General features: G+C 36.3%; 1 protein-coding gene across 6 annotated transcripts in view; it reads left to right on the top strand.

The window, feature by feature from the left end:
* PHACTR4 (phosphatase and actin regulator 4) overlaps positions 1-18,096 on the top strand; it is a 95,041-nt gene that overhangs the window by 63,940 nt on the left and 13,005 nt on the right. For 3 of the 6 annotated variants that reach the window (XM_010947958.3, XM_045511377.2, XM_010947959.3), the window contains 6 exons: positions 6,834-7,004; positions 7,549-7,629; positions 10,463-10,627; positions 11,012-11,401; positions 14,970-15,573; positions 16,936-17,123. In XM_010947958.3, the coding sequence (XP_010946260.1) occupies positions 6,834-7,004; positions 7,549-7,629; positions 10,463-10,627; positions 11,012-11,401; positions 14,970-15,573; positions 16,936-17,123 (1,599 nt within the window). Of the gene's footprint in view, positions 1-5,872; positions 5,901-6,833; positions 7,005-7,548; positions 7,630-10,462; positions 10,628-11,011; positions 11,402-14,969; positions 15,574-16,935; positions 17,124-18,096 lie in introns of all 6 variants that reach the window. The other 3 variants (XM_074377049.1, XM_010947960.3, XM_010947961.3) reach the window with 2 other exon arrangements.

Below are 18,096 nucleotides of genomic sequence, written 5' to 3'. Positions count from 1 at the left end.
TAGGAGTTTGGGATTGGCAGATACAAATTAATTCTATACAGAAGAGATAGGAGTAGGGGTATAGCTCAGTTGGTAGAATGCATGCTGAGCATGCACAAGGCACTTGGTTTGATCCCAGTATCTCCATTTAAAAAAAGAAAGAAGCAGAATAAACATCAGAGTCCTACTGTATAGCACAGGGAACTATATTCAATATTTTGTAATAACCTATAATGAAAAATAATATATGTACATATATATCCACAACTGAATCACTATACTGTACACCAGAAACTAGCACAACATTGCAAATCAACTGTGCTTCAATAAAAATAAAATAAATTAAATTAAAATAAATACTCTTGGATGTAGTAGGGAAGGCTTCACTGGCTGCCTGTCCTACCTACAGTCCTACCCTTCATATATAGGACATTTGATGGAATCAGGTTTTTGTGATTTCCCTCTGGTGTCAACATAATTGATTTTGGGGGAAAAAAGAAGGTGATTTACCTCTTTCCCTTTTCATTAGGAATGATTAATCTACTTCTCTTTCTTCTTTTTCTGAAATCTTTCACCCATGGGAGCACAGCCTTAACTCAGAATTTCTTTCTTTCTAAACAAAGAGCACACGGGAAGAACTTTATCAACACTTTATTTTAATCAGTTATAGGTGTTGCTCTTGAATATCTAAAAGTTGAGTTTCCAGAGCACTCCCAGACTAATCTCCATGAGAAATGCCTAAGAGTATGACTTCAGAGTCCTCTCCCACGTATCTTATCAACAACATAAAGAATCTGTCTCAGCTTGAAGGAAGATCTAAAGAGTAAGGTGCACAACAGTCAGTGAAGAAAGACTCCAAATACAGGATATGATTTATGAATAAAAAAGAAAAATCTGTACTCCAATGTAAAAATAATGTACAATAATGATCTAAATCATAAAAGTTGATTGCTATATCCAATTTAAGTACAAAGCAATGACTTCTAAGAGAAGTGAACAAAGGAATGATAAAGTACCTGTTGAAATTTGAAGTAATTATAAGTAGATAGTGAATTAGTTTATAAGGAGGCTTTAATAAGAATCCTAACTTTAGTATTTGTACCTTTATAAATTTTGATAGAAAGCATCCAAAGAATGAAACATACAAAGAAAAGCAGTCCAATGGGTTGGGGGGAAGCCAATAAAATGACATTTATAAAGTGCTGAAATTAAACAAATAAAAATACCTCTCAGTTCCCAACTGAAACTACTGTACCAAGTGAAAATATTATTCAGAAATAATGAAATAAAAGTAGCCTAGTTGGAAGCACAGAATTGGAGGAAGACATGAAGAGTACCTGAAAGAGCAAACATGCAGAAAGTATGAACGAATACTGTTTGTTTAAACAACAATAATAATGTTTTCTATGGTTCAGTTATGTATATGTAGAAGTAATATATGACAGTAACACAGAGTAAACAGTTGAAATGTCAGATTCTTGCATTGTTCCTTTAGTAGTAAAAGTACTAACTTAACGTCAATTATAAGTCAGGGATGCACAGAATAACAAATAGAAATGAATAGAAAATGGTAGACTTTTAAACCCAGCTGTGTCAGTAAAAGCATTAAATATAAATTGACTAAATATTGACAAAAGACAACAATTGAAAACTAGAGAGAAAAAAATAAGGCAAAAGTTTTATTAGAGCAATATAGGGAATTTCCTAGTGATGAAAGGGTCAAGTCAACAGGAAGATATAACTCTAAATCTGTGTGTACCTAGTAACATATCTACCAAGTATATAAAGCAAAAATTAATAGAACTAAATAGAGAAAGAGACAAATCCACTTTCATAGGTAGAAATATTAACATACCTCTCTCAGTAACTGATAAAACAAGCTGCAACAAATCAGAAAGGATTTAATGATTTGTACAACACGATTAACCAACTTGGCGTGATTGGCATATAATAGAACCCTACACTCATTAACTGCACAATACTTTCTTCCCAAGTGCACATGAAACATACCTTATAAATCTAGGGGAAATATGTGTAAATTTTAATTTATTTTTAATTTAAACTCTACCTGAGACTAGGAAACACAGAAAAGATCCTTACAGTTCTGTAGGAGTACTTGAGTAGGAAACACTGGAATGTTGCTGTGATTTCCTGGTTTATTTTTCATCAACAGAGAATTAGGTTACATGCAGAGAATGTCTATCTCTGTCTCTTTTAACATGCATAAGATTTCCAGATAATAATCTGGGATTGAATTTAACAAACTTGACTGATCATTAAGAATCGCCTGGGAAAATTTTTGTAAACAGATTTCTTGGTCCCACCTCCTGGAGATTCCATGTTTTGAAAAGGCAACTGGGCTGATTCCAAGTATTTCAGCAGATTTGGGAGTCGCAGAAATAATGTTCTGTTTGTCATCAGAATATGAATGAATGGATTTGGGATCAGGCTGGGTGTGGCTGAACCCCACTGCATGATGCAGGAGACATACTTCCTTCTGAAAGTTTTATCAACATGAAAATTAAGCACATTTGCATAAAGCATCAAAGAAAAAAACTACTCTTTGCTTTTTGTATTCAGTGACTTTCTTTACATAATGAAAGAGGAGGGCTTTTCTTAGCAACCTGTATGACAGCAGATGCATTCATTTTTATCGTAAGTTGTTGATATTTTGCACACACACTGACTTTTTAATATAAACAACTTATTTTGAGTTTATATGCTAGCAAGCATAAATATATTTGAAAGGATATTATATTGTTGTTTTGAATGTATAAGAGAAAGGGAACATAGAAATATATTGTTCAATATAATGAAGAACTAAAAGGGATGAATTAAGTCTTACTTTTTTTTTAATTGAAATGTAGTTGATTTATAATGTGTTGATTTCTGGTGTACAGCATAGAGATTCAGTTATACACATATATTCTTTTTCATTGTAGTTTATTACAGGATATTGAATGTAGTTTCCTGTGCTATACATCAGGACCTTGTTGTTTATTTTGTATATAGTAGTTTGTGTCTGATAATCCCAGACTCTAATTTATCCCTCGCCACCCCCTTTCCCATTTGGTAATCATAAAATTGTTTTCTGTGAGTCTCTATTTTATAAATAAGTTCATTTGCATCATCTTTTTTTATTATTTTAATTTTTTTAATTTCTTTTATTTATTTATTTTTTTTTATTGGTGGGGAGAGAGGTAGGTTTACTTATTTATTTTTAGAGGAGGTACTGGGGATTGAACCCAGGACCTTTTGTGTGTAAGCTTGTGCTCTACCACTTGAGCTATACCCTTTCCCCCTGTATCATCTTTTTTAGATTCCACATATAAGTATATATGATAGTTGTCTTTCTCTGACTTAACTTCATTTAGTGTGATACTCTCTAGGTCCATCCATATTGCCATAAGTGGCATTATTTCATTCTTTTTATGGCTGAGTAGTATTCCATTGTGTATATAAACCACATTTTCTTTATCAATTCATCTGTCAATGGACATTTAGGTTGCTTCTATGTCTTGGCTATTGTAAATAGTACTGCTTTGAACATTGGGGTACATGTATCTTTTCAAGTTAGAGTTTTCTCCAGATACATGCCCAGGAGTGGGATTGCTGGATCATTTGGTAACTCTTATTTTTAGTTTTTTAAGGAAACTCCATACTGTTTTCCATAGTGGCTGCACCAAATTACATTCCCACCAACAGTGCAGGAGGGTTCCCTTTTCTCTACACCCTCTCCAGCATTTATCGTTTGTAGACTTATTAATGATGGTCATTCTGACCAGTATGAGGTAATATCTCATTGTAGTTTTGATTTGCATTTCTCTGATAATTAGTGATATGGAGCATCTTTTCATATGCCTATTGACCATCTGTATGTATTCTTTGGAGAAATGTCTATTTAGGTTTTCTTCCCATTTTTGATTGGGTTATTTGCTTTTTTGTTATTGAGTTGTATGAGCTGTTTGTATATCCTGGAGATTGTCCTTGTCAATTGCATCATTTGCAAATATTTTCTCCCAGTCCATACTTTGTCTTTTCATTTTGTTTATAATTTCCTTTGCTGTGAAAAAGCTTATAGTTTGATTAGGTCCCATTTGTTTATTTTTGCCTTATTTCTGTTGCCTTGGGAGACTAACCTCAGAAAATATTGCTACAATTTCTGTCAGAGAATGTGTTGCCTATGTTCTCTTCTAGATTTATGGTGTCCTGTCTTATGTTTAAGTCTCTAAGCCATTTTGAGTTTATTTTTGTGTATGGTGTGAGGGAATATTCTAACTTCATTGATTTACATGTGGCTGTCCCAAGTCCTATGTTAGAAAGTGGTTAAATCGCTGAGAAAAGAGTGGAAGCAGACTAGATTGGATATACTTCATTTAAAGACCTCATAGACAGGAACTTTTCTGTGAATATGTTATCATCTAACATTCCTGTAGCTATTTGGCTATTTTTCTTTGTAAAAGCATCACATAGCACTAAGAACCTTTACTTTCATATTGTTAGTTTGGGTTTTTTTGTTTGTTTGTTTTTGGTTTGGTTTGGTTTCGGGGGTTTGTTTTATTTTTATATTATCTTCGCTATTACTTTTCTTTTTTCGTTGGGGGCCAATTGGGTTTACTTTTACTTACTTGTTTTTTTTAACAAAGGTACTGGGGATCAAACCCAGGACCTCATGCGTGCTAAGTAGGCACTCTACCACTGAGCTACTACCCTCCCCCTTTCCCTATCACTTTTAACCAAACAGGCATTTTCCTATGTGTCTTTTGGAACTGAGTGAGGTTCACTCAGTGGGTGGGTTAGCAGGAGATTTTCCTTTCGTGTCTTTTGGAACTGAGTTTCACTCAATGGGAGGGTTAGCAGAAGATTTAAAGTTTCAATCCCTCCTTGCCTCTGTAAGAAAGGCTACTGTATGAGAATGAATAGCTTATGCTACTTAGTTCCATTTCTGAAAGTGTTATCATTAACATGTTAAATATTATGATATCATGAATGCTCTGAAATGTCTTCAGTTCTCATTGACATTCCATAATTGGTAAAACACTGTCTTAGTGAAAGCACTCTTTTTTTTTTTTTTACTTTTTTTTAACACCTTTATTGGGGTATGATTCCTGTACAGTAAACTATACATATTTCAAATGTACAATTTGATGAATTTTGATAAATGTATACACCAATGAAACCACTACCACAAGACAGATAACATTTCCATCACTCCCCAAGAGGGAAAGCACTTACTCTTGAAAGCAATACCGTGTGTTCACCCTGGTGCCACTCTTGGTGGTCCATCCCAGGGTACCGTGGAGGGGAACTTGTTTTGCAGGAGTTCTTCTAATGTCTCTAGCAACTATACTTTAAAAAAGATGATCCAGTGTTATATTCTATTGCATTTTATGTAAAGAATTAAGGTAGCTGAGACCCAAGATGCCCACAAGTAAAGAAAAGAGTCACTCTTCTCTGTCATCGTCATCTGTTGCACTTCAGGAACCAGAACCCTGTTTTGTCTAAGTCATCTAGACACAGCAAAGTAATGTATCAGTAGTTATTGCTGCAGTCACTCTGATTATTACGATTGTGTAACCCTGATCTTTATCAGCGGACTCCCCTAGACTCACGTCTATCAACTGAAAAAAGTTGGAATTTGGCAAATGTTTCTTTAAAAAAATGCCTATTGATTGTGTATTTTCTCTTATGAAAAAAAGTCTAATGAATTAAGAATCTTGTAGTGCATATATTATGCCCTCTTATCCCCCCAGCCTCCAAAAGCATTATTTGCTTCGAATGTGAAATTGTTTACAATAAATATATTCACTTATTACAGGCAATTATACAGGATATGATCCTTGCTAATTCCAGGATTGTTATTCCACATGACTCTTTTTTTCTTCTCCTCTAGACTTCTCCAAAGAACCCTGGGACAGTAGGTGGAGTGCAAAGTTGTATTGTGTTGCTTTCCTGCTTTTTTTGTTGCCTTCCTGCTTTTTTAGAAAATTACTCTTGGCCCAGTCTTGGCTGCTCCTTTCCGTGCCACTAAAGCTAACTAACTAAACCCTGCATGAGGGACTCATAGCCTTTCATTTTGATCCTGCACATTTACCATGTCAGTTATGTTTCTTGTCAAATCTTTAGAATCAGGATTGTCCTTAAAGCAACACTGCAGTAAATGAAATGAAATCTTATCTCTCCAAAAAAAAAAAAAATGTCCCTTTGTTTGAAGCACTCTCTTTCTAATACCCCTGCCTCCCCACCCATAGCACCTTCCAGTACTCCAAAACTACCTAGGGTCTTTTTTGCAAAGGGAGATAATAATCTGATAAACATATACAAGTAAGGTGTTAATACTTAAAGTGTTACCCCCTCCCTGAACTAGTCATATCCTCAAAAAAGAGGGCAGGGAGAGGGCAGTGATTAACAGAGAATAATGACTCACTCACCAGCGGTGGAACTCTCTGCTTCAGTGACACAAGAGACAATGATGTGAGCTGAGAAAGGCCTTTCCCCATGCCCAGAGAATGAGAATGGCAACAGAAGTAGCCTACACTGGGGCAAGATCTCATGCGTACTGGGAAGACATCCACATTGTGTGTGTGTGTGTACCTTTAAGAGATTTGAGCTGGTTACAATCATCTCATTGAATTTTTGTCCTAAAATGGTATCAGCTCCTTAGTAGTTTTTCTGTTATGGATTTTGGTGTTTGGTGTCCATGTGGTGTCCAGGAGTCTGTCTGCATGATTATTTATCATTGCTCTGATCCTTTCCAACTACTACAGGAAGAGAGGGGAAGGGACATTTTCGAGATTATTCTGAAATAATAAATTAGCTGTTCTCTTGCCTCTCTCCCTCTCACCATGCAACAGAAGAAGCAGGCCAGCCTGTTGCAGACCCAGGCATGGTAATGGACAGTGTGGAAGCTGGAGACACAACACCTCCTACCAAAAGGAAGAGCAAGTTCTCAGGCTTTGGCAAGATCTTCAAGCCCTGGAAATGGCGAAAAAAAAAAAGTGATAAATTCAAAGAGACATCAGAAGGTAAGATGTTAAAATTTAAATATATGTTCTGAGTTAAAGAGTTCCCCATTTTGGAAGTACCTAATTTTTTCATTCTCTTCCCAAGTTTCTATAACCCCCTATTTGAAGAGGGAATTGAATCTTTTAGAATTAAAAAACCAAGTGATCATTCATTAAGCCTTATATCCTATATTTTGATGGGATTAATGTTTATCAACTGAGTGGTGAATGGAGCTCCTGAACAATAGTGAATCTAAGATGCTTCTTTTTTCTACTCTGGCCACTTCCTCCCAGAAAAAGTTCATTTATAAATACCTTATTATTGAAATTTCAATTAAAAGAGAAAAAGCTAAACTTATAAAAGGATAGTTTCTTTTGAAAATAATATTTTCCTAATAGTACAGGGTGTGAAAGAAATTAAGTTTTTTTAATTTGAAGTTAGTTTTTGTGTTCTTTCCTAAGAATAGAAAATTGAACCACTTTATGCTTTTAACCTGAGGAATTAGAATACTTAAAGTTGACCTTTATCTACCACATTTCTGAGTGTTTTCCAATTTACTGTTAGTTTTAGAGCGAAAAATATCTATGCGAAAACCAAGAGAAGAACTGGTTAAAAGAGGGGTTCTGCTGGAAGACTGTGAGCAGGGTGAGTTCGCAAATAAATAGCTAATGCCTGTCTCTGTACACTTGATCTTTGGTTCTCACTAGGTATTTGAATTTTCTTTCTTTATTACTTGCTATTGTTTAGAGGGAGTTGGGCTTAAAAAATAAAACTGTTCATGTATCTAGAATATATATTTTTAAGGCTTTTATTGAAAAAAAGAAGAAGACAGTGCAATAGGAAAGTCTTCAAAAGCATTGAACAGTTCACTGAAGAGTACATACAAATGCCCAATACACAAAGAGGTGGTTTTTTTTTTTTGCTTCTTAGTAATGAAGGTATACACGTTAAAGCCAAAATAAAATACCTCTACAAATAAACTAGAAAACCTAAAATTAATCAAACGACAAAGGGCAAGAGTTGATGAGGGTGTGAAATAAGCAGAAGTCATATACAACTGTTGGTGGAAGTATTAAAGTGGAATTATCACCTTGAAACATAGTTCAGCATAGTCTATGAAAGCTGGAGAACGTAAACCTATGTACAGTCTTTGATGTATACCCAACAAAAATGTGTATACATGCTAATAGCAGCAATATTTATTAACAGTTGAGCAAAATTGGAAACAACCCAAATGTCCATCAATAGTAAAATATATAAATAACTTGTGATACATTTATTAGAATGAAATATTATATAGCAATGAAAACAAACTAAACCTACATGCTTTAATATGAATCTCATAAGTAATACTGAGCAATTGAAGTCAGTTAGGAAAGAATATATATTGTATCATTTCTATAAGTATAAAGAAAAACAATGTTTGGAGATGCATGTTTATGTGATTAAACTGTAATAAAAACACAAAGAAAGGATAAGCATAAGAGGAGAGTGATGGATTGCTTTGAGGGGGAAGGAGAGGTATGTTAATGAGGGAGAGAGGGAGGCTTCAGAGGTCTGGAAACATCTTACTTAATGTCCGTAATGATCACACAAGTGTTATTCTTGTAATATGTCTTTGAAACCTACATTTCTATTTTGTACATTTTTTCTGATGTTAAACTTGTCAGTGAAAAAAAATTACATAATGATAGGATATTTCTATAGAATTCAGTGCCATACCATCTATATTTGATTTATTCAAAGAAGGCATGTATTTTTTTATACAACTTTTAAAGTTTCCATTTATGGTTATTACAAAATATTGGCTGTATTCCTTGTGTTGTACACTACATCCTTGAGCCTATCTTACACCTAGTAGTTTGTACCTCCCACTTCCCCACTCCTCTGTTGCATATAAATGGGCATATATTTTTTGTGAGAATGAAAATATCTAGTGATGAGAAAATATTAAAACATAAGTGAGAATAATTGATTATTTTTAAGGAATTAGAACTTCAGGGTAATCATGAATGATTTTCTTTGCAGTAATTACCTCCTAATTTCCTATATTAAAGTCCATTTTTTCGCTGAGTTAAAAAGAAACTTCCCTCACCTTTCCTTCCGAGAGCCTACCTTGTCTGGCTGTGGTCTTTAACTCTGGAACTGAAATTGAGTAGTTAATGAAGGATCTTTGAGGCAAACATACTCTTTCTCTATACATTCTCAGCTTTGTACCAGCTACAGTACTGTGTCATTTCCTTTTTTCTTAAACCAAATTTGTCTCCAGGCCTCTATTGCTGTCCTAATCTTGTCTGTCTGTCTTAAAGATCATGTTTTGGTATTTCAGCACTCATTGTTGGTTCAATAATGTCAATACTTTCTCCGATGTATGACTTTTTTTTTTAATTGAAGTACAGTCCATCACAATGTGTCAATTTCTGGTGTACAGCACACTATCCCAGTCATGCATATACACGTATATATATATATTTGTTTTCATATCCTTTTTCATTAAAGGTTATTACAAAATATGTATGACTTTTATGAAGCAGTATATCAGAAGAGTAAGACTGTAGTACATTGGTTGCATTTCATTTCTCTTCATTAGAGCTACTTTGCATTAAATAAAATCTGAAAGCCAAATTTTAAAAATATATCGTCTCTCTCCTACTTTAATTTTTGGCTTCCTGTTACCTACAGGAATTAGTCCAGGCTCTTTTACATGGTATTTGGTACCCTTCATAGCCTGACTCTTGCTTGTCTTCACAGTCCTATCCATACTATTTCTTACGTATATCGAGTCTCCTGCCAGGCCATACTGGTTGTTATTTCCCAAACATGTTGAATAATTTCACACCTTCATACTTGCTATTCCTTCTTCCTACAGTCTTTTCTCATCTTGTCATTGAGTGGTAGGCTTCTCCTCCCCTTTTAAGATCCAGTTTTGCTACCACTTTCTGTAAAGCTTTTCTAACCCCATCCCCCCATCCAAGATAATTGTTTCTTCATTCCTACCATAGCACTTCATTCATTATAGCTCTTAACATTTAACATTGTAATTATTTATGTATCCTAAATCTGTGTTATTCATATAGCAGGATACCTGGTACATAATAGACAGTCAAATGTTTATTGAAAAAAGTAATTACTTATTTCCATTACTACCATAAAATCCAAATAATTTAGATCTAAATAATAAGCTAAAACAGGAAAGCTTAGAAATTGCTGACTATATTTACAAGATCTTGTGGTAGCTCACAGCGAAAAAAAAATGTGACAATGAATATATGTATGTTCATGTATAACTGAAAAATTGTGCTCTACACTGGAATTTGACACAATGTTGTAAAATGACTGTAACTCAATTAAAAAAGTTAAAAAAAAAAAAAAGAAAGAACACTAATTTAAAAAAAAAAAGAAAGAAAAAGAAATTGCTGACTTTTCTCCCTATCTGACCACGCTGGTCCATCAATTTCCTCTTTTTTGGACCTTGCAGGTGGTGAGGATCCAGGGAAGTTGAGCCATGCCATGCTAAAGAATGGCCATACCACCCCCATAGGGAGTGCCAGATCTTCCAGTCCAGTCCAAGTAGAGGAAGAGCCAGGAAGAGTAGCAAATCTTAGGAAATCTATTCCAGAAGAGGACCCAAAGAAGCGACTAGGTAAGAAACTGGATTTAAGTAGAATTTTCCCCTCATTCTTGCATTCACAAAATGCCTAAATTTGTGATTCTCAAGGGTGAAAAAGGATGTTAAATATCAGATACACCTATAGGGCTTTTTCAAGCTTCACATTCCTCCTCCTCCATCCAAGGGACTCTGTCTAGTTGCCCGGCTCTCGTGTGAAGAATCACTACCATAACAAGCCTCTCTTACTGATTGAGAAACTGTCATATACCTTAAGTATGTTGAAGTTGAGAAACTTTGCCTCTAAACTTATCTGTAAGTTAAATAAGGGATGAAGTTGACTGTAGATGTAGAGGTGTTAGGTTTTTCAGGCTGTCTTGTAACTCTCTCCTCTCTTAAATCACATCTGTTATTACACAGGCTCGACTGGAAGCCAGCCTAATTCTGAAGCAGAGTCCATTCCTGAGAATGTAACCAAACAGCCTCTACTTCCCCCTAAAAGACACTTTTCTTCTCATGAGGCAAATGAAGGGCAAGCAAAGGACGCCACTTCCTCTGGCAGCACAGCAAGACCCATCTCCTCCACTTCCACAACCGCCATCACCACAGTACCTACTGCCACTACGGCTGCTACGAACCTGGCAAAAACTGTTCATTCCTCTGTCCCCCCTTCCCAAGCACCCAGGACTCCTGCTGCTCCTGCCAGCACTAACACTACTGCTACCCCGAGCCTCACCCATACAGTCCCTGCCAAGCAGCCCCCTATCCCTCCCCCTAAACCAGCTCACAGAAATAGCAACCCTGTCATTGGTAAGTCTTTAGAGTTCTGTTGGTTTGGTTTGATTTGGTTTTAGATGGTTGTTTTGTTGAATAACTGGTACAGTATTGGTTTGGTCTGTGAGAGAGTTCATATCTTGTCCCTTTCAATGCCATCAATATAGGGGAAAAAAAGTTTTGAAAATGAGGTAGATAGATGGCTATGAATGGTAACAGGGTGGGGTCAGAGATCACTAAAATTAGGTTCAAGTTTGAGGGAATTAATATTTATTTTCCTAAAACAATGTTTCTGAACTACTTTTTATAGTTGGGGAACTGGGCTTGTGAAGACCATGATGGGTTTAACCTACATGGAGAAAAGGGTTGTTTTTTTTTTTAAACCTATTTTAAACTGCCAGTGCCTTCCTTCAGCAAACCCAGTAGATAAAAAGATGATTGTATAGATGCCAGTGTAACTTACGATTCAGTGTCTGACATAATATCTTCATGGGGAACTGCAAAAGATATTATTTAAATTGTTCTGATGAAATCATGTTTTATCTTGGGAGAGTTAAGAATGCTATTCTTAATGAAATAAGTGGTTGAAGAGGAGTGGTAGAGCACATGCATGAGGTCCTGGGTTCAATCCCCAGTACAGCCATAAATGAATGAATGAATGAATGAATGAATGAATGAATGAAGATAACCCATAAATTTATATTGGTTTAGTAAATTTTTTATATTTACCTGATGTCATATTTAGGTTAATTTTCTTTTCTTAAATATAGAGGAATTTTCAAGAAAGGGAGGACAGAAAAACAGATAGTTTTTTAGGAAACATTATATTAAGCTTAGTACTGCTTAAAGTTTTTGTTAATGATTGAATGGAGAAATAAAAAAGTATGCTCATTAAATGGCTAATTTAACCAAATTGTGTGGAGTGACTAGAAAAACAGGCTTAGGCTTCATTGTGAGTAAAACAGGTTGGATTAGCTTGACAAAAACAGGATGAAGGTTATTATCATTATCACCCTTTGGATGGAGTACTGTGTTGACTTATCTCTGAAGATCAAGGAGGTTTCATATACTTATTTTCAAAACCTCCTTGTGAAGTTTTATCTACTTTATCTATTGTATAGTTAAAGCAGTAAGAATGTGAAGTTGTGATTCACTCAGGGTTGCAGTTAGTGAGAGATAGAAACCAAACATAAGCTTTTCACCTCTGCAGTACAGACCTCTGTCCTGTGTGCCTGTGTTCTCAGTCTGTTGTGTGGACAGGTGTTCTCCTCATGATCACCTGGAGGGCTTGTTAATGAACACAGAGTGCTGGGCTCTGCCCTTAGAGTTTTTGATTCCGTAAGTTTGCGGTAGTGCCCGAGAATTTGCATTTCTAATGAGTTCCCAGATAATGCTGATGCTGCTTATATAGGAACCACAACGAGAACCACTGCTCTAAACCAGTAGTAATCTACCCTTTTGGGGGTAAGACAACATTAAAAAGTGATAATATGTGTACTGTATCCTGGGCTGAATTGCAGAATTCACTCCTCACCTCAGGTGAATAACCCAAAGCGATAGGCCCAGTGACTGAGGGATCGACATCAAATCATGAGTAGTCCTCAGCAGAAAGAAAAATAGGACAGTTCACACAGCTTTTATTAAGGTTAAATAGATTTGATTTAAAGAACTATCCTTTATTCTGAAATTATGACCTTCCTAATTCTTTGGTGTTAAAAGACCATTTCTTTCATGAAATGATTATGTTCATAAGTGGTTTACTGAATATCAAGCCTTACTTGAAAATAATAAAAATTGACAACCTGTAATTGGTTGAGAATTTCTTTTTAACTGTATTGGTCTATGAAATCCAAACATTTGGAAACCATTGCTTTAGACATTGTTCTGTCTACTAACAGGCGTAGTAGTAGGACTAAGGACTAATTAGGAGTATTAGGACTAAGGAAGGACCACCATAAATAACTGAACAGATGAAGGGAATTTGTAACCCCTCCAGCAAATATTCTGGCATCTTTCCCACAGAACTACAGCCAAGTGCCATCGTCAGGGTTTGTATACCAGAGGTTACTTCCTTACCAACTTCAGCTATATGTTTTATTTAAATTATCAAAGTTGATTTACTTTATCAATTCAAACATTAAAATATTCAAATTTGGTCTTTCAGGTGTGGGTTTTATTGTAGATTGAATAGCTAACTGCTATTTTTAGGCAGACAGCAAAAATCTAGTCTACTAAAAAGTATCTCTTTCATTGATCCTAAAATTCACATTTTTTTTAAATCTTTTTTTTTGTATGTATGCAATATTTTTCTAGAAAGCCCTTTAAAATTTTACTTACAAAGAGTGACATTAAAATATTATTAGGTTAGCTAGACTTTCACTTTGAATGCTGCCAATGGAATGGGATTTAGGGCAATTAAGTTTTCATTTTAGGGAAACTTGAGGTGCTGCTCTCTAAGTAAGACATAAAATCTTTGAAAACAATTTGTGGGACCAATGTGAGGGATTTGGGTAGAGGATTAGAGATTGGCAACCAAGAGAACTACTATTTATTTTGGAAGACTGACCTTTTGTGATGTGATGATCCACTTCTTAAAAGCCATTTTGAGCTCTCCAAAGGGACTTTGCTGAATCAGTACCTGAGTCTGGGGCTTTGGGGGAATCACACAGGGATATATATTGTCATGACACAGGGTAGGGGGCCTCTCATCTAATAAACATGTATTGAGGGCCCATTATATGCCAGACACTGTGCCCCACCCTGTGAATATGATGATAGAGACAACGGTTGCCCTGCCATCAAGGAGCCCGTAGTGTAGTGGAGAGTGGAAATGGCAGGTTGGGCATAAAGGACACCAAGAGGCCTGGACACTAATAAAAATAAAGTCAGTGGGATCCGGAGGATGGAACTTTATAATGAGTCCTGGGAATTAGCTGAATCCTTGCCATTTTGTAGTATATCTTGGGCAAGTCACCTAACTTCCGTGGCCTCAGTTTTTCCTTCTGTAAAATGGTAAAGATGACCCTTGTATAAAAAGAATATTATGAAGTCAAAGATAGACAAGCACTATGATTTCTTCAAAGTCCTTTGCATTTGCTATAAAAATCCAAGGTGTCATTATTGGTGGTTTAATAATACAGAGCTGAGATATCTAGGTATCATTATTTATCAGGATATGATAGCAATGCCTGGTAGTATTTGTTTTTTTATTTCTATCTGCATGTTTAAATTTTTTAATGGAATACTGTTAGACAAAATAACTTAGCCACATTTTTTCTATCTCTATTCACATTAACTTTATCTATACCAATATCAAGTTATACAAAGTTGTCATAGCTATTGTCATAGTAAAGAAGCAAGAAATGTCTCATCAGAATATTAAGGTAGTGGTTTTCCTACACTGCTGTACATTTATTAGGCCTTCTAGATATTCAAATGTAAATTTTGTTTCAGGATGAGCTAGCTAGGGAATGGCAAAGCCATGAAATGTTCTAATTAGCCTGAAAGACTAAGTGTGAGCTCAGCTCTAATTCTAGGCTGTGGGCTGGCCCCTCAAAGCACTGAAAAGCCATCTTAATTTGAGGTGTTGCTTTCTCTTTTCCAGCTGAACTGTCCCAGGCAATAAACAGTGGTACCTTGTTATCAAAACCATCCCCACCTTTACCACCTAAGAGAGGCATTCCATCAACCTTGGTACCCACCTCAGAGTCTGCTGCTGCTGCTGCTACCACCACAAAAGCACCAAGTGATCAGAGAGAGAAGAGCACTTGCTCTGTGGGTTCCGAACCACTGCTGACAATCCCCCCTTCCTCCCCCTCCCCCCCACTGCCTACTCATATACCTCCAGAACCCCCTCGGTCCCCTCCATTCCCTGCTAAGACTTTGCAAGTTGTGCCAGAAATTGAGTTTCTGCCTTCCTTAGACCTATCCCAGGAGGTTCCCCAGCAGGAAAATCAGAAAAAGGAAGTGCCCAAGAGGATGTTGGACCACAGTTTTGGGGAGCCCCATGTACCCCCTAGGCTGCCCCCACTCCCACTGCATATCCGAATCCAGCAGGCCCTGACCAGCCCGCTCCCCATGACTCCTCCCTTGGAAGGCTCTCATAGAGCTCATTCATTGCTCTTCGAGAACAGTGACAACTTTTCTGAGGACAGCAGTACCCTGGGTCGGACCAGGTCACTTCCCATCACTATTGAAATGCTAAAAGTGTGAGTGCCTTTAAAGCTTGCCTCTTGTTCCCTCTTCTCTACTCTGGGTAGTCCTTCTTAGAAAAAATTACTTATAAAGAGAAAATGAATACATTTAAATTAAGAATGCTTAATAAGTAGGACATGTTCTTGAATTTGGACTTTTTTACCCTCCTGATTTCTATAGCATTGTTTCCATGGCAGAAATGTCCATGATGATAAAAAGAAATTACAAGCTTCTGTACTTGAAAATTAAAACCACTGTATATTTTTATATGATATAAGGGAAGCAGTGGAACATGATGCTTAAGAACGTTGACCTTGGAGTAAGATAGTTCGGGGTTCAAACGCCAGTTCTGCCTCTTATTTACTAGCTTGCAGTAGTGTCTGTTACTTAACCTGCTCTTCTGTTGTCTAACCTGCAGACAGGAATAATACCTATCTCACTGGCGTGAGAATGAAATTAGACAAATCTGAAAGCACTAGTGCCTGGCACACAACTTGGTAGAGAGGGAGAGAGAGAAGCCTAGAGAAAAAGAAGGGAGCTCTGAAAGATAGGTCAGTATTCCAGCCCCCTAGACTGGCGCTGGTCATCTTGTTTCCCACATCTGTCCCCAAACTCTCAATCTGTTCACAGTAGCACTGGTACTTCTACCTACTTTGTTGGTGTTCTTAAAATCCAGACAAATTGTGACTGAAGATTAATACCTTTTGGCAAGTTGGAAATTTGTTTTACTAACTAAAAGAATTGTTACAGAGCTATTGCAGCATCTTACTTTTTATTTGTTTTGCTGGTATTACTTATTTCACATCTTGGGAAGAGACAGTTCAGGAGTTTTAAGTAGACTAAATCAGGTTTATGCCTCCCAAGTGCAAAGGGGAGAAGTTAGTTTTCATCTTTACTTCTCTTTGCTTCCTTGTTTTAGATTATCATTCTGTCCTACTTCATTGTTAAACCAAAGAGAAATGGGTTAAGTATTTTTATTGAGTTTTGCCCATGAACAAAGTAGTCTTCTCATTTAATCAGACCAAAGCAAACTTCAATCTTATGTGTAGATCTTCAGGGCCCTGTTTGCCAGGCACTAGTGCATTCTAGAATTTGTTTCATTCTCACAACAAGCCAACAAGGTAGGTATTATTCCCATCTACAGAAGAGTTAAGTAACTTACAAGCTACTAAATACATTGTAAAGCTGGGATTTGAACTCAGAGCCCTTTAGATTAATAGGTGCTAAAAAGTTTCTCAGCATGATTGTAAAAGTTAAGGGAAGGAACTATAATTATTTCACTCATGGACCTTTTCATAGTTTTTCGGTACTTTGCCTTGCAAATCAGTTATTCTTTATGTCTCTGAAAGGAAAATGTAATTATGTTAATTTGTTAGTCCAGACGATGAAGAAGAAGAGGAACAAATCCACCTGTTTGCATTTGATGAGGAAGTAGCATCTACCTCCGTCGTTCCTAAACCACCACAGCGTCTGCAGGAGGAAGAGGAAGAGAAGGAGAGTGACTCTGATTCAGAAGGTCCCATTCAGTACCGAGATGAAGAGGATGAAGATGAAAGCCATCATAGTAAGAAAGGGAGGGAAAGCAAAGGAGAAAGTTCTTTCACGGATATAGCTACAAGCTGGTCTTAGCAAGCATAAGATGAATGGAAGCAGGTACCCTCCCCCGTCAGGAGCTAACTGCTGTTAAAAGCCACTGGGAAGGACCCTTGTCCCTGCTGTTCCCATTGTTATAACAAGCCAGTGAGAGGGAGCCAAGTAGATTGAGTCAATCAGGTTTTTATCTGTTTGATTTTGATTTTAAATTTACAATGAAAGTATTAAGGAATGTGGAGTAAAGGAAAGTTGGTATTTGGGCTTTGTGGAGAAGACAAAAGTGATGCTCTCCTTTAGCCTAATGAACTCATTGTGTTCATGGAGCAAAGGGAAAAAACATGTTCACAAACACAAATCTGCAAATAATGGAATCTTGATTCCTAAAAGTGGAAAGCAGCTTTAAGAGTAGGAACCTTACGATAAAGAAGATGTGGTATATTTATACAACGGAATACTATTCAGCCATAAAAACTGACAACATAATGCCATTTGCAGCAACATGGATGTTACTGGAGAATGTCATTCTAAGTGAAGTAAGCCAGAAAGTGAAAGAAAAATACCATATGAGATCGCTCATATGCGGAATCTAAAAAAAAAAAATACTAAACAGAAACAGACTCATAGACATGGAATATAAACTTGTGGTTGCCAGGGGGGATGGGGGGTGGGAAGGGACAGACTGAGAGTATGAAATTTGTAGATACTAACAGGTATATATAGAATAGATAAACAAGATTATACTGTGTAGCACAGGGAAATATATACAAGATCTTGTGGTGGCCCACAGCGAAAGAGAATGTGACAGTGAATGTATGTATGTTCATGTATAACTGAAAAATTGTGCTCTACACTGGAATTTGACACAACATTGTAAAATGACTATAACTCAATTAAAAAATGTTTATATATAAGAAGAAAAAAAAAAGAGTAGGAACCTTATGAGG

Source organism: Camelus bactrianus, chromosome 13 (assembly GCF_048773025.1).
Source record: "Camelus bactrianus isolate YW-2024 breed Bactrian camel chromosome 13, ASM4877302v1, whole genome shotgun sequence".
In the NCBI taxonomy this organism is placed as follows: Eukaryota; Metazoa; Chordata; class Mammalia; order Artiodactyla; family Camelidae; genus Camelus; species Camelus bactrianus.
This window is presented reverse-complemented; position numbering and strand designations above follow the sequence as displayed.